This window comes from Chelonoidis abingdonii, chromosome 6, assembly GCF_003597395.2.
Source record: "Chelonoidis abingdonii isolate Lonesome George chromosome 6, CheloAbing_2.0, whole genome shotgun sequence".
NCBI lineage: Eukaryota > Metazoa > Chordata > Testudines > Testudinidae > Chelonoidis > Chelonoidis abingdonii.
In genome coordinates, this window is record NC_133774.1 from 15,265,160 (window position 1) to 15,290,554 (window position 25,395).

At 43.6% G+C, this 25,395-nt stretch overlaps 1 protein-coding gene across 16 annotated transcripts in view; it reads left to right on the forward strand.

The window, feature by feature from the left end:
* CTIF (cap binding complex dependent translation initiation factor) overlaps nt 1-25,395 on the forward strand; it is a 345,954-nt gene that overhangs the window by 13,246 nt on the left and 307,313 nt on the right. For 8 of the 16 annotated variants that reach the window (XR_012656063.1, XR_012656062.1, XM_075066843.1 and 5 more), the window contains exon 1: nt 24,491-24,835. The exons of 5 other annotated variants lie outside the window; for them this stretch is intronic. Coding sequence is in view for 8 of the 11 variants with exons in the window: in XM_075066843.1 (XP_074922944.1) it covers nt 24,791-24,835 (45 nt within the window). In the remaining 3 variants the exon portion in view is untranslated. Of the gene's footprint in view, nt 1-13,897; nt 14,009-24,489; nt 24,836-25,395 lie in introns of those variants that run through there. 3 more of the 16 variants (XM_075066848.1, XM_075066853.1, XM_075066847.1) reach the window with 2 other exon arrangements.

The window sequence follows — 25,395 nt, forward strand, 5'->3', positions numbered from 1 at the left end:
AGGGGTTGAGTCAGAGTTCTGTGACCATGAAAAGTGGTATACAACTGAAATGTGTTTGCTTTCCTGATTCTCTCCCTCTTCCGGATGTCATTAGCCATGCCCATGTTAGTCCTCTGAGTCTAAATACTGTGCATCTCGCATGAAAAGCTTAGGGACTGCAGGAATCCAAGTTCCCCGAGCAAAAGCAGAAAACTCATAGAGAAGTGTGTGGTTTGACATCAGCTTTCATAATCACGTCACTGTTAGTTGAGAACATTACTGGTTGTATCTTTAACAGTATTTGAACAGTAAAACACTAGTGGAGGTCATTGGGCCAGTTTTGTTTGGGGTGTTTTCAATGAGACCTCATCACCATGGCCACTTGTGCAAGGGCACTTTTGTGCACCAACACCAGCGTATGCACTCAATTAGGAATTGCACATGCCAGGTCTGTTGAGAGAAATGGATTCTATATATGAAAAAGCAATTGCTTCTCTGTGCGGGTGTTAAATTTACTGCCTGCATGTGCACTTTTGGCATTTTTGGCACCTGAGGGGCAGTCCAGTTGCAAAGCCAATCCTATGATGTGCATGCTGTTACTGGATGTCGTATTTGGAAATGTTCTTTCACTAATAAATATGTGGCAATTTTGGCAGGCAGGTGAGAAAATTGAAAGCAAATTTGACTGGTAGCAGAATTCCAACCCTGGAGGGCATGGAGCAAATGTACTTCTTGTCTTCCAATAATCATTAATAGTATGTAGCTCATACATAGAGCATACAGTGCTTTCCCCCCATCAACGTCACACATTTTACTAGGGAATGAATCATTAGTAGGGCTGTCAAGCGATTAAAAAAAGTAATCGTGATTAATCGCGCTGTTAATAATAGAAAACCATTTATTTAAATATTTTTTGATGTTTTCTAAATTTTCAAATATTTTGATTTCAATTACAACACAGAATACAAAGTGTATAGTGCTCACTTTATATTTATTTTTATTACAAATATTTGCATTGTAAAAAACTAAATAAATAGTATTTCTCAGTTCACCTAATGGAAGTACTGTAGTGCAGTCTCTTTATCATGACAGTTGAACTTACAAATGCAGAATTATGTGAAAAACAAACACACCTGCAGTCGAAAATAAAACAATGTAAAACTTTAGAGCCTAGAAAGTGCACTCAGTCCTACTTCTTGAACAGCTAATTGCTCAGGCAAACAAGTTTGTTTATCATTGTAAGGAAGAATGTGTCTGCTTCTTGTTTACAATGTCACTTGAATGAGAACAGGTGTTCTATGGACTGTATGTTGCTGCGTGTCGCAAATATTTACATCCAATATACTAAGATTCTTTGCTTACCTTCAAATGCTTACACCATTCCAGGAACGGCATGCATGTGATGACAGTTCGTTAGATAACGATCCAAAGCAGTGCAACCAACGCCAGTTCAGGCTGCCTGAAACCAGGGTTGTTGGATTCCAGCCCTTGAGGCCACTAGGATCTGGGAAAAATCAGTAACTTGGTTCTGATAGTGAGGCAGGGCTGGACTCAATGACCTTTCAAGGTCCCTTCCAGTTCTAGGAGATGGGTATATCTCCAATTATAAAATATAAATTTTTCATTATCTGAGTCAGGTGCCATCAGCGGAAGGTTCTGCATCAGAGGTTGCACTTTTAAGACTTCTGAAAGCATGCTCCGTACCTCGTCCTGCTCAGATTTTGGAAGGCACTTCAGATTCTTAAACCTTGGGTTGAGTGCTGTAGCTATCTTTAGAAATCTCACATTGGTACCTTCTTTGGTGTTCTTAAAATGAACAACGTGATGGGTCATCATCCAAGACTGCTATAATATGAAATATATGGCAGAATGTGGGTAAAACAGGGGACATGCAGTTCTCCCCCAAGGAGTTCAGTCACAAATTTAATTAATGCATTATATTTTTAACGAGAGTCATCAGCATGGAAGCATGTCCTCTGGAATGGTGGCGGAAGCATGAACAGCCATACGAATGTTTAGCATATCTGGAATGTAAATACCTTGCAATGCCAGCTACAAAATGCCAAGCAAGTGGCTGTTCTCACTTTCAGGAGACATTGTAAATAGGAAGCGGACAGCATTATCTCCTGTAAATGTAAACAAACTTGTTTCTCTTAGCGATTGGCTAAAAAAAAAGTAAGACTGAGTGGACTTGTAGGCTCTGAAGTTTTACACTGTTTTGTTTTTGAGTGCAGTTATGTAACAAAAAATCTACATTTGTAAATTGCACTTTGACTACAAAGAGCTTGCACTACAGTACTTGTATGAGGTGAATTGAAAAATACGATTTCTTTTGTTTATCGTTTTTACAGTGCAAATATTTGTAATCAGAATAATTGTATAAAGTGAGCACTATACGCTTTGTATTCTGTGTTGTAATTGAAATCAATATATTTGAAAATGTAGAAAAAAATCCAAAAATATTGAATACATTTCAATTGGTATTCTATTGTTTAACAGTTTGATTAAAACTGCAATGAATTGTGATTCATTTTTTTGAGTTAATTGCATGAGTTAATGGCAATTAATTGACAACCCTAATCATTAGCCCCATTTCCCAGTTTAGGAAACTGAGGCACAGATATGGAGCAGCTGGCCCAGGGTGATACAGCAGGTTGGTGGGAGATCAGATAATAGAACCCGAGTCTCCTGACTCCCAGCCCATTGCCTTATCCCCTGGAGTTCTTATGGCAGAAGTTACTCTGCTGCAAGAGAGTACAGTGGTATTGCATTACTCCTGCTGGAGTTGGGAACTGTAATTAGATTGGCCTTGTAAAACGTGTACTCCCTTGCTTATCTGAGGAGAACTCTGGATTTTTGTTTTAATCAGAAGAACACAATTTTTTGTCTCATTATAATGATCGTCATGGTGGGAGTTGCTCTGCACCTGGATTAGCGCGCTTTCCTGGCAGTTTCAGCAGGTTGGTCTGTATGTCCAGCGTGTAATGGTTTTCCTGTTCTGTGAACGCGTACTTTTAAGAGCTGATTTGGAGAGGGATCTAGTGTGATGAATATTCAGTTGTTTTAATTTTTTAAGGGTTTTTTTGATGATTTTGCCCTGACTTTTCTCTTTTATCAAATGTCCTCTTTGTTATCGAGATTCCTTGTAGTCAACACTGAAAAAGGAACAAGTGGCTGCTGCAGTGCATCTCTGCAGATCTCCCTGGACTGTTACAAAACTGTTTTTTTTGCGCACATACCCACTTCCTGTCTACTTGCCGAGTTGATCACGTAAGCTCCAGGAGCCTTTCCTTTCAGTATCCTGCTGAGAAACTTAATCTGTTACACTCCTGGCATATTGTTTGTACTTCTGAATTTAGCTAGTGAGTGAGGCCAAAGTGACTACTGATTTGGGATGACATGATGTTTGCGTGACTGCAGTGGGGAACAGTGGGGTGCTCAACACTTCGGAAATGCAGGTGAAGAGTGTCTCTGGTTGGGCACCTAAAATCAGTGTTCACACTTGAAAATGTATGAGTAAGATTTTCAAAAGCATCTTAATGACTTTCCTTGGGGACCTGTGCTCCTAAATCCCCTGGGCAGTCACACTGATGGTTTTCTGCCTTTCTGGCTTACCTACCATAAATGCAAAAGGTTTGGGAGAATCCTTTTAAATATTAGTCTCTTTCCTCTTGTGCTTCTGACATTATGGTGTGTCCCTGTGAAGTGGGGAGCCTTTTTTGACTCACAGGAAACTACTGCTCTTGTGTTCGTGGTTTTTTTGGCAAAGGGAGACAGTGGAAGTCAGTTTTCCAGAAGCAGATTCTTGCAGTGAGTCAGAGAGATTAATGGACTATGTATTCTTTGACAATAATGAAGCAATTAGACTGCGCCCCTGTGTTATTAAGAGAGGATTAGATTTAAGTGTCTCAGTGTTGCAATTATAAGTAGTACCATCTTTGGTGTTTATATGAGAGGAAAAGAAGCAGGAACTGATGATGTTGCTGCTTTGTTGGATGCTACTAACAGAAAAATGTTTCCATGTGTGTCATTTGTCTGTTTGACTTAACGCTATAGGAATGGAGCCGGCATTTCACCTATCGTCCTTAGAAATCAATGGATCGTGTCTTCTACAAGTGTAAAGCATAGTATTCACTTTGAGAGAGCTCTAAATATGGAACAGCATAGGTACCCTTTGCCTAGTTAGCTGATGAATTTGGAGGCAGATGGTAGATTAAATTCTTCTCTGGTTTAAAGACTGGGGAAACTAGGCTGTTAATCTGGTAATTTATGTCTGTAATATTGCAGCAGTTCTTCAGCTGAAAGCTTTATGGTAAAATATGGAGGCTTGTGCGGTTTTAGGAAATTCTTTTTTAACTTCTGTGAGGTGATAAGTTATCGCACGCTGCTAAACTGATCAGATTTTTTTTTTAAGGGGCTTATAATTCTGCTCCAAACATTTTGCTTTGAAAGCTTGGCAAATGGGATCTATGGTTTCAGGTTATTTTTAAAAAATTAGTTTAGCAGCTGATGTGTTTTAAAGATTATGTAACCGGGCGAGGAGAATTTACGTAAAGGGACAGCGTGACTTGGTTTGCCTACCCCTGGTGTAGACATCCCATGCTGAAGAGATATAGATAATCCAACAGGGAGACCCCAATCTCGATGCTACTATAGTACAATTATTTTTTTCTGTAAAATACTTCATTTCATTATCTTAGATGTAATTTATGACAGAACTAAGTTTAAGAAAAATTTGGACAGTGCGATGTGGGAATTTTTTTTTAGTTGACAGTTTCTTTAGGACTTCTCGTGTATGTCTTTACTGGACCTTTCTTTATTATTTATTATTATTATTTATTATTATTTGTATTGTGGCAACTCCTAGTGCTGGGCCTGGATCCCCTGGTGCTGTATGAATGCAGAACAAAATGGTGGTTCTTGTCCCAAAGAGCTTACAATCTAAATACAAGAGGGGAGAGGACGGGGGAGATTGAGGAGCATAAGGAAACAATGGGCTAGTATTGGTCAGCGTGATGAGCAGTGGGTGTAGCACACCCGCTGCCGAACAGTTCTCAGGTTTTCTATAGGATTCACCTCTGTGGCAGCTAGACTGATGTTTATCCTCTGCTCTAGGTTTTCAGGACCTGGTTGGGAATGTTTTTTGTTTATCTTTGCTTTTTTACTGCCACTGGGGAGAGCCATGGATGAAGTTCTTGCCTTCATTGTGGACTGCTTGGCTTTAGTGGGGTTTTGTTGTTGTCTTGCAAGCAGTGAGCAAAGGATGTTTATTGAAAATTGTCTCTTTTTTTTGTGCTTCTGTATGATATATAAAGAACCCTTGAAATTAAAAGGCTCAAAGAGAGGGTATTTTTCTGCTTGACTATTGGAGGAATATCAGGAATGTGCTGTTCCATGGCCTTGCTGGAGGACTCTTTGGAATCTCTAGAGGAGAGTATTGTGAGCTCTCACAAGCCTTCGGAAAGGCATCCTTTCCCTCATGTGTTAATTAGGCACCCAAGTTAAAAGTTTATTAGCAAAAATACACAGAAGACAAAGTTTTTCATAGATTCAAAGCTTTTAGTGCCAGACAGTACCGTTGTGATCATCTAATCCAGGAGTTTCCACAGGAAGTGTTTTGGTGGCTTTAGAATGCTCTGAAAGTTTTTCCTAAAATACTTAATTAACTTTAGGAAAAACAAATAAATATGCACATATCCATGTCCAAATCATTGTAATTTATTTATGTAGGATTTTTTTTCAGACTCAATAATAAAAATAGTGGACAGTTGTCTCTATTCTTTACTGGACCTGAACAGAATATAACAAAGTAGGATGCTTTGCACATTCTTTTCTTTTTTGTTTTTGTTTCTTTTGTTTTTTTGGTTGCTGGGTTTGTTTTTGGTTTTTTTAGACTTATTAGCAATTAAGTCTGCTCATGTGAAAACTAGGATTTGTAGGTTTGTTAATATCACTTTTCACAGCAAACTTACTCAGCCCTGGCAAACTGGCGGACAAATTAAGCTCTGAATGGAGAGGTGGGTAGGGAGGCAGTGGGGGCCTGGGCAATGTAGGGCTGAGGAAGGCAGTGAGGGCCATGGGTGATGCGGGCCAGAGCCCAAAGCCACATGGCTGGGGGATGGAGCTCGAAGCCCTGTAGCCAGAACCCAAAGCCCCATGCCTGGAGGCTGCCACCCAGTGCCCCAAGGCTGAAGCCAGAAGCCCGAGCCCCACTGCCCTTGGGAAAGGGGGGAACTCACACAGGCGGCCTGCTCCTCTGGTGTTTGTGACTCCAGAGGGGGGCAGGGCCCAACCCCTACTGGTGGCCCTATGGAAGGAGTGAATGGTTCCCTCCCCCCCGCAGTCACTGCCCAGGAGGCCCCTGGTGGGCACAAGCAGCCAAGTGGCTGCATTTCAGAAATGCTGATCTAATCTGACCTTCTGCAGTCCAGCAAACATCATCCAGTAATTTCTGCATCAAACCCATCACTTCTGTTTCAACTATAGAATATTTTTAGTGATACTACTTGATTTTAAAACCCCAAGTGATGGGAGAAATTGCCACATCACTTGGTTTAAATAGCCTGACTTAAATCATTTCCTTCCTAATGGTTCAGCTTTCAGTCTTTCGGAATGTCATTATATCACTAAGTCCCCAGTAGCTCAAGAATCTTCCATGGTTTGACAAGGCCTGAACTGCTAAAATAAGAAACAAGCAGGGAAAAAACCAACAATGTCTCAGGCTTTATTTCTGTATTATTTAGAAGCAAAAAAGTCACAACTCTATTTTAAAGTGAGGAGGTAACCTTTAAATGCTGTTTTGCTAATCTTTTTCAATGTTTACAGAGAAGCAGTTATCATTTTGGGAGAGCTTGATATCAATCATTAAAGCTCTGTTTTTGTGTAATAATCTGAAACCTGCTTGTGTAAATCAAGATTAGCTACAGTTTGTGTGGATCACTGCTTCCCTCCCTGAACTGTTAGAACTAGTGCTGACGGCACTATCACGAAAAACATACCCAAGATAATTGTTTGTAAATATGTTTCAATCTGCTGCACACATCTGCAAGGCTTGGTTTGGTTTAGTGAAGGAGTGGTCCCCAAAGTGGAGACCCTGCTGCTCAGGGCATGCTGTGGGTGGGGCATGGCCAGTCTCTCAGTTGTCCTCTAGAAACTCGGACCTTTTTTCTTCTATTAAATAAGTCTCTACCCATTATGGTTCTAAAGAAAACGTTCAAAATGGACCCAAATGTAACGGATACAACAAAGCCTGCCTGAATTTTCAGAGAGCCTGAAACAGCTGCGAGGTGTTGAACGGGCCCGTTTTATGGGTGCTGACTAAGATGCCAGGGATGGTATTTTAAATGTCGGTACTTCTGACTATATCTCTGCTCATCAAAGCATATCAGAAAAGAGAGGAAGTGTCCTGTTAAGAAGCTCTACATCCTCATTTCCTGAGGGAAGTGGGTGTGTGAAGACTGTTGTGGGTGTGTGTAGAAATTCAGGCGTGTAGGCTTTTAACAACACAAAGCTGGGATGCAGGGAGGTCGTGATTCTGTTCATTTCTCTTGAGGGGGCTCAGTTGTGAAACCCTGGATTAGAAGGATTCTTTAGCAGTAACTATAACTGTTCAGTGGTGTGATTTTACAGGAAAGAATATGACCCGTGTCATTCCTCTGCTTATTTCTCCTGAAATCCAGAAAACCAAATATGGCTTTTTAACTAACTCCAGTGACTAACCGGATCAGAAAAATTGCAGTAACACAAATGAGTAGTGTTAGCACCACACAGAGATGAAGTCGTTTTTTTTTTTTCCTCTAGCTCCATCCAGCCCCTCTTCATCTTGGGTTAACCTGCAAGCAACCCAAACTGCAAGTACTTTCAAACCAATAAGACTACTTTGTATTTTTACTCTGCTACACCAGTTCTTAACTGCACAGTAACCACTCCCAGCCACCTTCTAGTTCTTTAGGTTCTGTATTCCATGTTGTTCTGTGCGGGGTGGTACTGGTTAAACTGCACGGTAACATGTTATACTTGTCCTATATGCTGGTTTATTGGCTCCTGCTGTTCCCTGCTTTAATTCACCAGGGGAGAATGACCTTCAAAAGGACTTGGCATGTTGAGCTGAAAGGCCCATTAGCAGCGTCTGGGCTGTCAGTTCCACCAAGATTCAGGAGGCTATTATTCCAGAGCCCTCCTGAAGCAGCACTTGCAGTTATCCACTCCAGCATTATTTTAGTTGACTTGGAAAACCACAGTGCATGCGGTTGAGCGCTAGCCATACTGATGTGTAGTTATTTGTGATACATCTGCCCTGTGATTATTTAGTGGCTGACAATTTTTCAAATCCAGGCAGGCTTTTTAAATTAAACACATGTTTGGGAAAATAAAATCTGTTTGCTTTAGAACACTTCCCAGATTCCACCTGCTTCCCTCTTCACTCCCCCCACTGCACTTTCCCTGCCCTCACGCGTCTTAAAAACCTGGCATCGGGGCATTTATTCCTGCCCCTGCAAAGGTTACCTACTAGCTGATACAGACCTTAGAATGCCCACAGGGATGCTAATTTTCTGGGGCTGCTGTTCCCACGCAGTCTCAGAGCACTGAGCACCAATTCATAAAGGGATTGTCTGTCTAGTGGACATCACCCACCTGTTCATGGTTGTTGAAAGTACCTCCCTTTGGGTGCATGCAGTGCCTTTGTGTTACAGCACTGTTAGACTGTCCGTATTTAATGTGATTATCTGGAGAAAGTTCCCTTCTCCATCTCTTCTTGTTCTTCTGTGTGTAGTGCCTAGGTAGTAAGCTCTCTGGGGCAGGGTCTAACTTTTGGTTCTGTATTTGTACAACGCCTGTATTTGTACAACGCCTGTATTTGTACAACGCCTGGCATGATGGGGTCCAGATCCACAATCAGGGCTCTCAAGTGCTGTGGTAAGACAAATAATTAATAATGTGGCAGTGCCTGCTGGCCTCAGCCAGCTTAGGCGCCATTGTGCCCAGAGCTGTACAACCAGAAAATCACCATTTATGTCCTTAAGAGCTAAAAGACCAGACCTAACAGGTGGATGAGACAAACAAGTGGGTCAGGTGGAAGGTAGAGAAGACAGGGCACTCAGATGCACTCAATGAGGAGCAGTGAAAACAGCTCACCGCCTGCCTGGCCCTTCCCAGGCTGAAGTTTACTATACATGTTATAGAACAAGGGGATTTTCACCTCTCCCTCCCATCTGTTCTGTTCCTCTCGCTCTCCCTGCCCCTGTAGGTGTTGCTCTGCTGTTGATCTCCTCCTCCCCCTGTATGGGAATACTTATTGCTTGATATTTTCTCTGCTTGCTGCTTAGTTTCCTGCTGCCTTGCATGTGGTACCAGGTTTCCTCCTTCCATGGAGTTCTGCAAATGACTCTCCTGATGGCAGCTCCAGCTGCACTGCTGGCTCCAGAGCTTGAAGGTGGCTGCTCTGTCCTCTCCTCCAGGTCCTGGTTATGTAGCTGCGGCCCCTAGAAGAGGCTCCTCCTCCTTGTATCCATTTGCTCTGGTAGAGCCTGGACCGGTAGAAGTAGCGGGAAATGAGGAGGAGACCAGTGCCACGGAAGCAGCCAGCATGCTGCAAGACCTCAGTTTGGGAGACTCTGAGAGAGGAAGGAAATGGGGGAGCATGAGGGCAAAGGGGAAGCTGTGGAGCAGAGAGTAGGTGAGTTTAGGAAGCATGCGAGGAGGCAGGGAGCAGAGACAACCCAGATTCTTCCTTGGTTCTCAAGGCCTCTTTCTTCTCCACTGTTGCTGCTGCTTCTCCCCAGCTTCTTCCTTCACCCTTAAGCTCAACCTGTCTCACCTCTTTATCTCATAATAAACAAACATCCGTGTAGACCTTAGAAAATCAGCAGGGAGATACACTGGGGGGCACTGTTCCTAGGGTATGCTGTCTGAAATGAACATCTGGGCTTTGCACAGTTCATGAGGTACAGAGGGGTGCACTCCCCCCAGATCTCAGCTAAGGCCTTCAGCAACCACTGCAGGCTTCATCCCACAATACTTAGGAGAAAACAAATACAGTGCTGCAGTGTGTTCTCTTCAAAGCAAAGTCACCCAATCAATCAAAACCCCGCCGTGGTGAAAACGTTGGGTGTCACCAAGGATTGTTACAGTTTAAACCAAACCCTATGCGTTCAAAAGTGTGGAAACTAACAGATAAAGGGAGAGGCAGGTAAATCTGCAGACATGGTTTATACAACTTGCATTTAACAAGTATAAAATATCACTGCCACAAAAGCATGCCCTAGTGGATCGGGCACTGTATTGGGACTCAGTAGGCCTAGGTTATTCCCAGCTTTGCCACTGGCCTGCTGGGTGACCTGAATTAAGTCATTTCATTTCTCCGTACCTCGGTTTCCCCATCTGTAAAATGAGGATAATGATCCAGACCTCCTTTGTTTTGAGAGCTACAAATGAAACATCTTGTATAAGAACTAGGTGCTGTTAGTAAAGTAAAGCTGCAGTCTGGAAGGGGTTAAGAGATCTCTTAACCATCATTTGGCTGAGACAAGGTGGGTGAGGTAATATCTTTTATTGGATCAACTTCTGTTGGTGAAAGAGATGAGCTTTCCAGCCACTCAGGGCTCTTCTTCAGGGTGGTATACATAAGGAAGAGGAAGCTGGGGGCAGTGGAAAGGGGAGTTCCCCCAGCCCCCTTTGCTGGTAGAGGCCAGAAATGCCTGTGGGGATTAGCATGCAGCGTAGTTGTAGCCCCATGGGTCCCAGGATGTTAGCGAGACAAGGTGGCTGAGGTAATATCTTTCATTGGACCAATTTCTGTGGCAATTAGGACCAGCGACTTCATTTGTGTCTTGTTTGTGAGGGTTGTAATAACCCGTTAACAGCGCCCTAAGGAAGAGGAAGAGGCCTTACAAAGGATGGGGCGTGGAGTTTGCTTTCCTTGCCTGGCTGCTGGGCCAGCCCCCTAGTTTACAATCCCTGTCTTTTCCAGTGTCTTCCTTAGAACGCTGCAGCTGGGTCATGCATGGAGGAGGCAGTGGTGGAGGGGGAGGAGTTGGTGCCTCTCCCCCAGACTGAAGGCACGTTTTAGCTGAAGTCTCCAAGTTAAGCCTTTCGTTCCTTTGGCTGCCAGAGCGTGCCTCAGCCCCGTGGGCTGGCAGGGGAGGAGCTGCCCTGTGTGCGGAGTGCTTTGTTCTTTGCCCTCTGCCCAGCCCTGAAAGCCAGTCCCTCCCCTCCCCACTTCAGTCACTGCTTCACCAAGCTGGATTATGTCAGCATGCTGTCCAGCCCTGCCCTCCCATAGAGCAATCACCCCACCCCTGTTTCCAGGATTTGCCACGGCCAAAAACCACTTTGCCTCCTGAGGGCCAGTTGAAGGGAGAGAGACCTTTTCTGGAAACAGTTTCCCCTCCTCCCCCCATGGTGCCTCCCATTTAAAAATAAATCCTGCCTACTTTTTTAAAACCAAAGTCTTTTCCAGCCCTGGTGTGTATTGTGCTGTGTGAGTAGCTTGTCCTTCATTGTGATGCTCCGTTGGATCCTTCTAGACCACTGCATCTGTCTGCTTTCAAATAAAGGAGATGACCTATTTCCTTTCCCCCTGCTGAACCACCTCCCTTCCCCCATCACACACTGGCACTGCAGGTCTAGGTGATGGTGCTGACTCTGCGTTAAACATCGTTGGAGTAATTTAATAGGTATTAACCAAATTTTTCCCCTCTTTGTATCTATTTAAGATTTGCAGAGCTTGCTTCAAATATGTAGCTTCCAGGATGGCTGAATACATACGCTCAGTCCAAGCATAGCCATTTAATTGGAATCATAAATCCTGTGATAAATCAATAATATGTGGTTTTATTCAGACCACAAAATACAAGGCTGGTATTCCCTCCATTGCTTTTCTGAGCTTGTACCAAGTCCCAGCACACACAGTCCCTCTAGGAATCCAGCTCCTTCTTGGCTGCAGAGATCTGAAGGAGGAATTTTAATGACACTCCTCTGCTTTATGTGTGTGCTATGGGGGGGATGACTGCTAGAATGGAAATCACAGCGTAGAATGGAAGCCTCTTTTCTCGATGCCTGATGATTTGTTTTCTATGTTTGTCTCGGATAACATAAAACCGCAGAGTGGCCAGGCTGTACCTAGGCTTTCATAGACTCACTTAATAACATGCCTCATGAAATCTTAACTTGAGCATTGACTTCGGGTAGTCTAGAACTCATGGCACGAAATGTAAACAAAGGGCTGGGGGACAGTAAATTGCAGTGTCCCATGTTGGGGAAAGAGTTTATTGTAGCCGACAATGCACTTGTTTAACAAGGAGCGCTCTTGGGGTCTAGTTTAATTAATTTTTTAAAATGCTTCTCGATCATTATTTACTCTTTGTGTCTGGTAGCTCCTAGAGTTAAGATCTCAGTTGAGATCATGCTTCCTTGGGACAGGGAACATCTTTTTTGTTTAGTGTTTGTACAACGCCCAGCACAATGGGGTCCTGATCCAGAACAAAGGCTAGGTGCTCTAGTAATACAAATAACAGATTGTGTTAAGTGCTGTCCATATCCATAGTAAGAAACCTGCCCCAAAAAGTTTACAATCTAAGAGACTGCCCCAAAGTGCATTGTAGTTAATGGGAGTCTTTCCATCTATCTAAAGTACTTACATGGCCCACGTTACTATGGTATTGGAGCACTTTGTTCTTTACTGTTTTCATCCTTGTGAGCTATGGAAGGGCAATTATTCCCATTTTACAGATGCGGAACTGAGGCACGGAGGGCCAGATTTTTAAAGGTATTTAGGCCCCTAAACACGCAGATAGGTGCTGAGTGGGTTTTTCAAAGTGCCTAGGCACCTAACTCCCATTGAAATGATGGGATATAAAGCAGCAGCCAGGAAATTCAAAAGGAAGGTGAAAGTTAAAACAAATAGAGAGATGAAAATGCAGAGTTAAGGTATCTGAGCTAAGATAGCCCTTAACTCTGCCCATTATCCTCTTCCTTCATCCATGTGATAAGTGACTTAACCGATTGGTATCTTAAATGTTGAATTCCTTGGTACCTTGGGACATTTAATACCTATAGATTGTTGAAATATAATTCTGTTGGTTAATCCACGGATAGTAAAAAGTGTGTACTATTGAGTGCTTTAGGTATGATAGGAAGTGCTTTGGGCAGGGACTGTCTGCTGGGTCTGTGTTTGTACAGCCTCTAGCAGAGTGGGGTCCTGGTCACGGCTAGGCCTGCTAGACACTGCTGCAGTAAAAATAATAAATAATAAGGAAACATGAGATTTCAGCTGTCCACAGCTACAGAAGACTTACTGCTGTGAAGAGTTCAAATAGCAGTTAAACTTCCAGCAAACTTTATTGGGAAGGTGAGATGGGAGGTGGATAGGTCTTTGTGTATTCCGGGTAATGATGAGAGAATATGTTGATGTTGCTGCATTGTAAGGGGAGGATTGACTGGAGGATAGTTTGAGATTGTGTAGTTGTGCGTTGTGTGTTACAGTTAATTTTGACTGTAAGGATCTTATGGCAGGGGCTGCCTTTTTGTTCTGTCTTTGTACAGTGCCTAGCGTAATAGGATCCTGGTCTAGGACTAGAGCTCCTAGGTGCTGTGGTAGTACAAATATTAAAGAATAAGAATTGTAGGTGTAAATTTGTCCGTGTTTTGAAGTTGGGTGTGCAGATATAAAGCTGTCCCAGGGCTTTCAGTGACATTTAGAAAGCTAAAGTGTGTGTGTGTGTGTGCGTGAGAGAGAGAGAGAGAGAGAGATGGATTTTAATGAAAAACTAGCCACAACTTAACTACAGAGAGTTCTCTCTCCATAATAACAACACTTCACAGTCTGAAAGTGCTGTACAAACATTAGCTCAACCACACAACACACTTGCTGAGGTAGTTAGATAATTATACTAATACTTAACGCTTTCTTTTGCACTAGTGCCTTGGAGCCAACCTACCGGATGTTGTACAAACACACGGCCCTCAGAGACTGAGTATGGGCTGTGGAAGCCAGAATGGCTGAACTGGAGAAGCAAAGGGAGACAGAGAGGTACACAGAGGAGCCTTTCAGGGACATAGTAAAAGTCATGCCTCACCAATCCATTAGAATTCTTGAGGGGAGTCAACAAGGATGTGGAGAAAGGTGATCCAGTGGATATAGTGTACTTGGACTTTCAGAAAGCCTTTGAGAAGATCCTTCACCAAAGGCTCTTAAGAAAACTAAGCGGTCATGGGGGTAAGAGGGAAGGTCCTCTCATGGATCAGTAATTGATTACATGTCAGGAAACAAAGGGTAAACAGCGGGGTTCCACAAGGATCTGTACAGGCACCAGTACTGTTCAACATATTCATAAATGCTCTGGAAAAGGGAGTGAACAGTGAAGTGACAAAGTTTGCAGATGATACAAAATCATTCAAGGTAGTTTAAGTCCAAAGCTGATTGCAAAGAGGTACAGAGGGATCTCACAAAACTAGGAGACTGCACAACAAAAAGGCAGATGAAATTCAATTATAAGCGCAAAGTAGTGCACATGGGAAGAAATATTCCCAGCTATACATATGTAAGGATGGGTTCTGAATTAGCTGTGAGCACTCAAGAAAGAGATCTCGTCACAGATAATTCTCTGAAAACTTTAGCTCACTGCACAGCAGTGGTCGAAAAGGATAACAAAATGTTAAGAACGATTAGGAAAGGGATAGAAAATAAGACAGAAAACATAATGCCAACTGTATAAAACCATGGAACCGCCACACCTTGAATGTGTGTCCAGGTTTGGTCATCCCATCTCAAAAAGGATATAGTGGAATTGGAAAAGGATCAGAGAAGGACAACAAAGACGATCAAGGATATGGAACAGAGACTAAAAAGATTAGGGCTGTTCAGCTTAGAAAAGAGATGACTAAAGGAGGATATGATTGAGGTCTATAAAATCTTGAATGGTATGGAGAAAGTGAATAGAAAAGTGTTTATTTACCCTTTCCCACAATACAAAGCCAGGGGTCACCTGATGAAATTACTAGGCAGCAGGTTTAATTACAAACAAGAGGAAGTACTTTTTTACATAGGACAAAATTAATCTGTGGAACTCATTGCCATGGGATGTTATGATAACCAAAACTGTAACTGGGTTAAAAAAAGAACTGGATAAGTTCATGAGGATAGGTCTGTTAATGGTTAGGGATGTAAACCCTTGCTCTGGGTGACCCTAAACCTCTGGCTGCCAGTAGTTGGGAGGGGAAGACGGGTGGATCTCTCCAAAATTGCGCTGTTCTGTACACTCCCCCTGAAGCTGTGGTATTGGACACTGTCGGAGACAGAATACGGGGCAATCTGGACTATTGTTCTGAGCCAGTATGGCATTTCTTATGTTATAGAGAAACTAACCGCTTACAATGTAAAAGTGAAGACATAAGAGTGGATGAGATAAGCAAACAGAGGGTGGTAGAAAGAGGCAGAATAACCCAAATGATACATAGTTAGCAATTCATAGCCAGCTGGGGCAGTGATCGCAAGTAGCCGCTAAGCCGGGGTGGCCAGCCTATGGCTCTGGAGCCACATGCGGCTCTTCAGAAGTTAATATGCAGAGCCTTGTACAGGCACCGACTCCAGGGTTGGAGCTACAGGCGCCCACTTTCCAATGTGCTGAGGGGTGCTCACTGCTCAACCCCTGGCTCTGCCATAGGCCCTGCCCCCACTCCACACCTTCCCACCCCCTCCCTGAGCCTGCCATGCCCTCGCCTCCCCGCCCCCCCAAAGCCTCCTGCACACCGCGAAACAGGTGATCGGGAGGGAGGGGGAGGCGTTGATCGGCAGGGCTGCCAGTGGCCAGGAGGCACTGGGAGCCGGAGGGGAGGAGAGCTGATGTGAGGCTGCTAATGTATTACTGTGGCTCTTTGGCAATGTACATTGGTAAATTCTGGCTCCTTCTCAGGCTCAGACTGGCCACCCCTCACTAAGCACTATCATTCCCATCTTAACAGATGGGGAAACTCCGATCCAGAGTCACTCTGGCCCATGTTTTTTAAGATATGTATGAATTAAGGCCTGATTTATAAGGGATTTAGGAGCCTAAGTGAGTAGCCCAAGGCCACCCAGTGAGTTGGTGGTACAGCCAAAGTCAGAACTCTTAAGTTTTTGTCACAAATTACAGTGGCATAGACGCCTGCTGTGTTTTGCTGCCAATTTTACTCCATTTTCAAAGTGCTCAAAGACCGAGGGGGACAGGCAGCCAAGTCAAGTGGTACCTTAACTGACTGACAGGGACAGGAGCTGCAGCGTTTTCTTTCAGGGGAATCTGGGTGAAGAGAACCCAGCCCAGATGCTGTAAAAATAAGGGGTACATTTGTCCCTGCTCCTTCTCTGTTGTCCTTCCCCCAAGTCTCTTAGGAGCTATTATGCAGGCAGCACTTTCTAGGCTAGGAGATGTACTGAGCCACAAAGAAGGATTTTCTGTACAAAATGCCTCTTGGAATCATCTATCTGTGAGCTCCACTAGCAATAAAAATCCGTCAGGATTCATGGCCTGCAGTGGGAAATGGTAGTTTTCGACCTGTCTCCTGTTATCAGTCTTGGAGCTATTAGCTAGAATTGTGCTGAGTCAGACAGTCAGTTCAAAACAAAGGCTGCCTTTTTAATGTGACAACTGCCTCAGTTTTGTATTTATACTCTGATATCTCAGCAGGGAGAACATGATCTCCCCCAGCAAAGGGAACGGAACTTTATTAAACCTGTGAAATTGCATAGATTAAACCAAATAAAAAAGCATGGTGACTTAGTATATGAATGACGTATCAATCAGTTCCCTCTTTCCCTAGAATTATTATTGGCAGAGTTCGCTTGAGTCTGGGTATGCCCTTCCGCACATAATAAAAACTTTCTTGCTGACTCCTGGTGGCACCCCCTAGGTGCCGTCCTCTGTGGGGACTGGATTTCAGGACTGAGCTCAGTTCTCATGCCCTCCAGACCAGGACTCAGCACAGTGAAAAGACTTGCAACCCGTGATGAAGGAGGAGGAAGTAGTCCTCTCCAGCTGACTCAGTTACTGCAGTTGAGTTATATTGCAAAGGGACTTGGAGTCGGTTATGCCATCCCGGAGAGAGAAGGTTTTCAGAAGCTGAGTTGAGACTTTTTTAATAGGCTGGCCTGTGTCTCTCCCATGTCCACACAAGCATTGTCCTTGCAGAAAAATGTAAATACATAGGTGTATAGAATATCAGGGTTGGAAGGGAGCTCAGGAGGTTATCTAGTCCAACCCCCTGCTCAAAGCAGGACCAATCCCCAGACAGATTTTTGCCCTAAATGGCCCCCTCAAGGTTTGAACTCACAACCCTGGGTTTAGCAGGCTAACGCTCAAATCACTGAGCCCCAAAGGCAGGGAGCATTGCCTCTTTCATTTCCCATGTGGATTTGTTCACGCAGGAGCGTCCTTTTGGGCAGTGCTACATCAAGCGTTAGTATTTGGGAGGCATCTGCTTGTGTTTGCTGCAGGCCTTCCAGAAATGGCTGTACAGCAAGGAGCTGCCAAGCCAGCTGCTTCACTTGCCTCAGCAGTAATCAAAGCCATCTGATGATCACCCTTTGAACCGACAAAGTTGTGTCGTTTCCCCCCCTCCTCCATTGTCTGGACTTTATTCACAGTGTTGCCCCTTTGACAGCAGTCCAAGGTGACCGTGCTGCACAGAGAAGAGAGGGCAGCACTGCATACTCCACTATAAACTGCAATTCAAAATACTCCTGAGGGGACCAACTATATGAACATTGCCAGAGCGTAGTGAGGACAGAGGAATTTTGTCTCTGTCAGAGGTAGAAACAATACAGGAAGCATCTGCCCAGGCTACGGTTTTGCAGTGTGTTTGGAATTTGAAACCCTGGGCCTTTAATATCCGTTCCTGATTTGGTGGCAGGCTGCTAGATAGGGTGATGCTATTCCTTCTGTCTGTTCCCTTTCTCCCTGTCTTACATCCAGTGCTCTTCCTCCTTTTTAAGGGAAATTTGATTCCTTTCTGGTAGCTTGAAGAAGTGTTTTCCTTGCACACCTTTGTGTTTTGAACACTGGAGCAGGTAGTGACTCAGTCTCTCCTCTTTGATGTTGATTGCACAGTCATTCTTCTCTGGGTTTGCTCTGTGCTTTGTGTTGTCCATCTCTGGTTGCTGATGCTGTATTTGTTGAGTAAGAGTCTGTCTAATCTGCACGTTTTGCTGTTGTGAGGTTACCCTGCTGACATGAAGGTTCACGTGCGAGAGGGTCTGTTCAAATAATGAAATAATGTACAGGTGCATGTGCTATGTAGACACACACTGATCAAGGTTTAACCAAATGTCCAGGGATTTTTGGGTCCCCAATTTGTCCCACATGCTGCAGCATCCTGATCTAATGAAAAGGAATTGCTGAGCTGCATGTTGTTTGCATAGATAAGCTAATGTAACAATGAGCAGCTGCAGGATGTTTTGAAGGGGTAGTGCAGAGAGGGAGGGACCATCAGCTTTAAATATTTCCATCACTGGGAAAGCTGTGGTGTAAACTCCAGATCCCAAATGGCCCTTCTCTTCAGCGGGATCCTGAGTCATCCCATTGCTTTACTTGCCACTCTCTTAAAGACGTGCCTAATTTAGAAAGTGGCATTGAATTTCCTCCACCTTAGAAACAAATAGTTGAGAGAGTGGTAGGAGTATCCTCAGTTGCACTGTGGGCAAAGGTGCAGCAATGGGGTTTGTGGAGTTGCTGCCAAAGAATGTTGCAGAAGTGTACTACTTGTTCTTAGAAGGTCTGACCATAACTGCAGCCTGTGCTGGAACCGTTTCATTCTGCGGCACTGGCTCTCAAACTTTCCAGGCTACTGTATCTCTTTCAGGAGTCTCATTTCTCTTCCGTACCCCCAAATTTCACCTCACTTAAAAACGACTTGCTTACAAAATCAGACATAAAAATACAAAAGTGTTCCAGCACACTATTACTGCAAAATTGCCAACTTTCTCATTTTTACCAGACAATTATAAAATCAATTGGAACATAAATATTGTACTTACAATTCAGTATATAGTATATAGAGCAGTATAAACAACTCGTATGAAATTTTAGTTTGTAATGACTTCACTTGTGCTTTTTATATAGCCTGTTGTAAAATTAGGCAAATATCTAGATGAGTTTATGTACCCCCAGAGGACCCCTGTATGCCCCCAGGGTACATGTACCCGTGGTTGAGAACCATTTTTTCTGGAGGATGGTACGTTGAGCAATTAAATTATTGTAGGGGGGTCCACTTGTTGATAATTACTGTGTTTTTTAAAAAAAAAGTGAATTAAGTACAAGCTGACTGTTCTCCCAGCCTGGAAGCTTGTCTGGCATGCTTTCTTTGAATAGAATATAGAAAGGGTTTATGGGCTGCTCAGAGAAATAAAGTAATGATACTTGGCACTTATTGCACTTTTCCTCTTGTAAGCTCCTTGGGGCAGGGACTGTCTCTTGTGTGTAGAGTGCAGCACAATGAGTTCCTGGTCCATGACTGAGACTCCTAATGCTTTACAACTAAGGTTTGGAATGGGCCAGAGAGATACTTAGAGTAAAATCGAATCCCAGCTCGACACAACTGAGTGTGCAGACGGTGCTGTAGGTTCAGGGGCTTCTAAAACCTTTACTTGAAGATAAATATCCCCAGATGCAAACCCTGAATTTTGCTGGGCCGTAGCCCAGGTACATGGGATTTTTTTCCTCCTTAAAAAAAACAAAGAATCAGTCCTGTTGTTAGTTTTTAAATCTGTGTCAATTTCTCTTTCCTCAAAATAACTTTTATGGCCCTAAATCAAACACATCCACATTTGTTATAATGGGGATGGAATAGGCATTGCTTTACCTACTTGATCCAGTTGTGACCCCTAGAATATCTCAGAATTGCTGTGTGCGATTCTGTTGTCAGCAAAATAAAGCTTTACTGTATGTTGTTCTTTCAGCTTGTTTGGGGATAAGATAAAGGCTAATATTGTGACAGTCTTCTTAACTGGAGACCTCTCAACAGCTATTGTAAATATTTGCCTGGAGTAGGTGAGGGGTAATGACATGTCTGAAGAAGTTGGTGATGAATTGGAAATGTTTTAGCAACATTGTTTGTGTTTTCCCTGCTTCTGTTAGGAGATCTATTTTTATATTTTAAAACAATCTAATCAAACCATAAATCTACAAGAGACCATTTGCTGTCCAATATAGGTTTTATATAAGGGAAAATGTTAGCAACACCTATAGTTAAGATTGCCTACCAGGTTCGCCTATAACTGGGGAGGGAAGAGATCTGTTAAGTTATTTGATCTATCCTCTGCCACTGTAGGACTGTTACAAGTTATTGTTCTTTGCTGTTATTATGACTGGTGTTTTTTCCAGTTTAACTTGAAATGCACCAAGCAATGGGACTTCTGTCACTTTTCTTGGCAGATTATTCCTCGGGCTAATAAATCTCAGCCTAAATTGTTCACTTAAACTTCAGTGGTGCTGGAACAGTTTTTTATAGTGGGGGGTGCTGAAGGCGGAAAGCGTGTATTTCGGTGGTTGTTACTACTTCAGTCCAGGGGGTGTGGCAGCACCCCCTGTACTCCTAGTTCCAGCACCTATGCTTAATATCATCCATTTATCCCATCCTGCTTTCATTTTATTCATCCACTCTGGTTTCTGCTCCTCCCTTCTCAGCTCACAGAAAGGAACATGAATTAATACCGATAGCACTGTTCTCCAGGGAATTTAAACGATAGTTGGAATACATTAGATCTCTTTCATATATACAAGATGTTGTCTATTCTGATTCTAAATAAATACCCCGGCTATTCCTTGCTAATGCTAGTGGGTGATAAGCAGCAGGGAGTTCAGAGAATAACAGTTGATGAGAGTGTTCTGGGGGCTGACAAAAGAAAATGTAGGAGCTAAGTATGAGTGGCATGGGTAAGTACTTGGGAGGTCAGGGCGATGGAAGGAATGGGATATTAGTCCATGAGCGTTAGAGAGGGTACGTATGTGATGTCGAGAACTGGGCAGGAAATGGTTTTCCTGTCCTGCAGAACATTTTGAAATACTGAAAAGTTTCTCATTTCGCATCATGACGAAGCCCAGGACCTGTCTAAATTTCATTGAAAAACTGGCCAGAGAGACCCAAACTAGCCAGTATCCTGGCATTCACAGGGATGCGGGAGGCCAAAATTCAAGTCCCTGGGGAATGCCCTAACCACCAGGCTACTGGTTATTTGCTTTTTTGGATTGTGTCTTTTTTTTTCTGCTCCCTGTAATTCCATAGTTTTGTTGAAATTGACACCTTCCCATGAAAAGTTTCCAATTTGACAAATCTGCATTTTTTGATGGAAAATCTGTTAATCAGGTATTTCCTGACCAGCTTTAATGATGGCTGCCATCTTGGCCAACAGACCGGGCATTGAATCGGGAACCACTAGAGCTAAACGCATGAGTCTCTCCAGCTTGTACTAAAGAACTGAAGCTCTCTACATGGGGCTGTAACAAATGCCCGTTCTTTGTGGATTGGGCACAGAGCGGGACCTGTCTTACCCACTCACCAGTCTGCACTAGGCTTTTTCCCCTTAAAACACCCCCTTGTTGCTAGTTCTGGTGCAGCTCCACCAGTTGTCCCGATGGCGGGAGCTCTGGTGCAAACAGGCTGCTGGTGTTTCACCCTCCTTTGATATATATCGCTGAGTGACAGCCAGCGGCCAGCTTGCCATGGGGCTCCCCACATCGCTGCACCTGGTACAGCTGAACCAGTGTTAACAAGAGTGCATTTTGCACAAGAGTAGATAAGGCCCACGTGTCTGGCATTGCTCCATTTCATCCCCCTCAGCCAGCCAGGCAATCAAGACCGGGTGTCTTTTAAAATGTTACGCTCTAGCTCAGCCATAAATTATGGACTTGATGAAGGAATCACTGGGTGAAACTCTGTGGCTTGGGTTACGCACTAGATGATCACAGCTGTCTCTTCTGGCCTTAAAACAGGTGATGAATCTATGACCCCTTCTTTCACAAGAATGCTGAGGGGGGAGGGATGTTCCTCATGTCTGTGACCCAAGGCTGTTGTCTTGTCCTGCTCACTAAGAATCCCCAGGTACAATATCTAAAAGCATTTCTGGCTCTGTCCTCAGCTGCTGAGTGACACTGGCTCGTCTACTTCGCTGTTTTAGATTAGTACCTCCAGAGTGACTGGTGGGAATAGCTGATTTAGTGAGGCAGGAGGGAAACTGAAACCTGTCCAGTTTTTCAGCGGTACAGCCTGATTTAATGATTTAATGTTGGGATTGTCTCCAGTTCAGCTGAGCCACCAAGTGTATCCATCTCCCTTTTATCCACAAGGGAGGGCCAGAGACTGGAAGTGGGAGAAGCCTCTGCAATTTGATTTTGCAGATGCTACAAAAAAAATACTTGGTGTCTCTGCAAGCAATATACAAGCTCTTTACTTAGTTCCCCAAGCTTAAGGCCCCCCCCTTTGCTTTTTTTTTTCTTTTTACCCCCATCTCCCCCAATCAGTTTCAGCATAATAGTAAAGGAAAATCTGAATATGATCCATTGCAAGGACTGTCTTACTGAGTCTACAGATGTGCGGTCTGAAATAGTAGCTGAGCAAAGTGTGGATGTGGAGTGAGGGAGGCAGGTAGGCAAATAGGACTCTCCTGTATTGCCAACTACAGACTTCCAAAAATTGTTTTATTTTTTTATTTGCCTTGAAGCCTTTGAGGGGGTCACATTTCCAAGCTTCTCTCTTTAACCATGAGTGCTTGAGAAGTGCTTTTTTTGTTTTTGTTTTGTATTGGGAGATGAGGTTCTTGTGCAGTCACGTGACTCCAGGAGCTGGTGCTTTAAGAAAAACCGCCAAGTTCCCTGAGGTGTGATTTAAAATGACAAGAATTTGCAACACTGAGTCTAGGAAAATATCTCCCCTGGAAAACTGAGTGCAAGGCCTGTTTGCAGTTTTGGGACGCAAACTGTGTTTCAGTCACTGGTTCAGGGTAAAGCCATTTAAACACGGTTTGGCCAGCCAGGCTCGCTAGGGTCATGTTTAAACAGAATTAACCTCAATCATGTTTAAACGGTGTTTACAACCAATTTGGAGTAACACAGTTTCCAGCACACTGTTGGTGAGTGTGGGGCCTTAAACCAAAGTTTACTAGCTTACTGGGTAGCCTGGAAAGTGCCACAGAAGCCTGACAGCGCAGAAGTAGCCAGGGACTGAGCTGTTTGAAAGGCGGATGAGAGAAGCTGATGGGGCTTCTTACCTCATAGATAAAAGATTCTGCTGCATAGGTTTCACTCACCTAGCCTGATATTATTTGGAATGTTGTAAAAAAACAAATAGTTCTAAAGTCCATAGGATTTGTAGGCAGAGCACCCACATCTACGTGCCTGTAATAGAGTTGGCTGACTTGAGTGTTGTGGGATGGGTGAATGTACCAGCAAAAACAAGATTAAAATGGTTTATTTTGAGGGGTGACCACAAGTAGGAGAGAATACCAAGGTGATCCTTCATCTTCCAAGAGGTGATCTGGAGAGCTATAGCTGGAAAGATGGTTTTGTAATTACTTGCTCTGTGTATGGTGCTTGACAGGGAGTTCAAATGATCACTGGCCACTTAGATCCCATTTATATAGCCTGTCTTCTCCAGCCTGTTTAACTTGAACTTTATTGGACATCATTCAGCTAAAAAGAAGGAGCTTTGAAACAAGTGGCTGTGATTAAAAAATAAATAAATAAAATGTCTGTGTCCAGTGCTGAGTAGCATTTGGCCATGCTGAATTTAGTGCAAGTCACTACCCAAAGTGAAATCCTCAAGACCAGTCAATATGAGGCTTGTTTCTCAACTCCCACATACTGTTGTTTTTTTTTAATAGATCAATGTCTGTGGTGTCCTCTCCTTGCATAAATGGCCAGTTTACATACAAACTGTATCTTGCACAATGCTAGTTCTGTCTAGATCACATGCTCTCTGCCAAAATAAAACTGTTCCTAATGGGCAACTGGCCCAAAAGTCACATCAGCTGGTTGGTCAGTGGTGAGGCTGAGAAAAGACCGGCTTGCTGGGAATGATTCTAGTCAAGCAGATAATACAGGCTGATCTGAAAACTTCCCGGAGGATTGCTTGAATACATAATAGTTATGATCATGCTGTTGGCCTTCTTGGCAACAAGGGTACGCTGCTGACCCATATCCAGTTTCTTGTCCACTGTAATCCCCAGGTCCTTTTCTGTAGAACTGCTGCTTAGCTAGTTGGTCCCCAGCCTGTAGCGGTGCATGGGATTCTTCTGTCCTAAGTGTGGTATTCTGCACTTGTCCTTGTTGAACCTCATCAGATTTATTTTGGCCCAATCCTCCAATTTGTCTTGGTCACTCTGGACCCTATCCCTACCCTCCAGCATATCTACCTCTCCCTGCATCTTAGTGTCATCTTCGAACTTGCTGAGGGTGCAATCCATCCCATCATCCAGATCATTAATAAAGATGTTGAACAAAACCAGGCCCAGAATCGTCCCTTGGGGCACTCCACTTGATACCGGCTGCCACCTAGACATTCAGCCATTGATCACTCCCATTGAGCCCGACAATCTAGCCAGCTTTCTATCCATCTTACAGTCCATTCATCCAATCCATACTTTTTTAACTTGCTGGCAAGTATACTGCGCAAGACCATATCAAAAGCTTTGCTAATGTCAAGATATATCACATCCACTGTCTTCCCCATATCCACAGTGCCAGTTATCTCATTATAGAAGGCAATCAGGTTGGTCAGGCATGACTTGCTCTTGGTGAATCCATGTTAACTGTTCCTGATCACCTTCCTCTCCTCCAAGAGCTTCCAAATGGTTTCCTTGAGGACCTGCTCCACGATTTTTCCAGGGACTGAGGTGAGGCTGACCGGTCTATAGTTCCCCGGGTTCTCCTCCTTCCCTTTTTTAAAGATGGGCACTATATTTGCCTTTTTCCAATCGTCCAAGACCTCCCCCGATCGCCACAGGTTTTTAAAGATAATGGCCAATGACTCTGCAGTCACATCAGCCAGTTCTCTCAGATGCATTAGATCTGGACCCATGGACTTTTGCATAAGTATGTAAGTTATATAGGTCATATGACATACTTAGTACATGACCTATTCTGTCATACAAATCAGTAACTTGTTTTCACCTTTTTGGCTTATTGTGGACTTCTAGTTTCTTCAGTTGCTCTACAACAGTGGTTTTCAACATTTTTTCATTTGTAAACCCCTAAAAAAATATTTGAATGCTGGTGTGGACCCCTTTGGAAATTTTAGACATAGCCTGCAGACTTCCAGGCGTCCGTGGACTATAGGTTGACAACCACTTCTAGCGAGAGAGAGAGAGAGAGAGTGTGTGTGTGTGTGTGTGTGTGTGTGAGTTTCCTAGTTTCTCAAACCTGTAATGTGATCTTTTTTTTTTTAGTTCTTTAA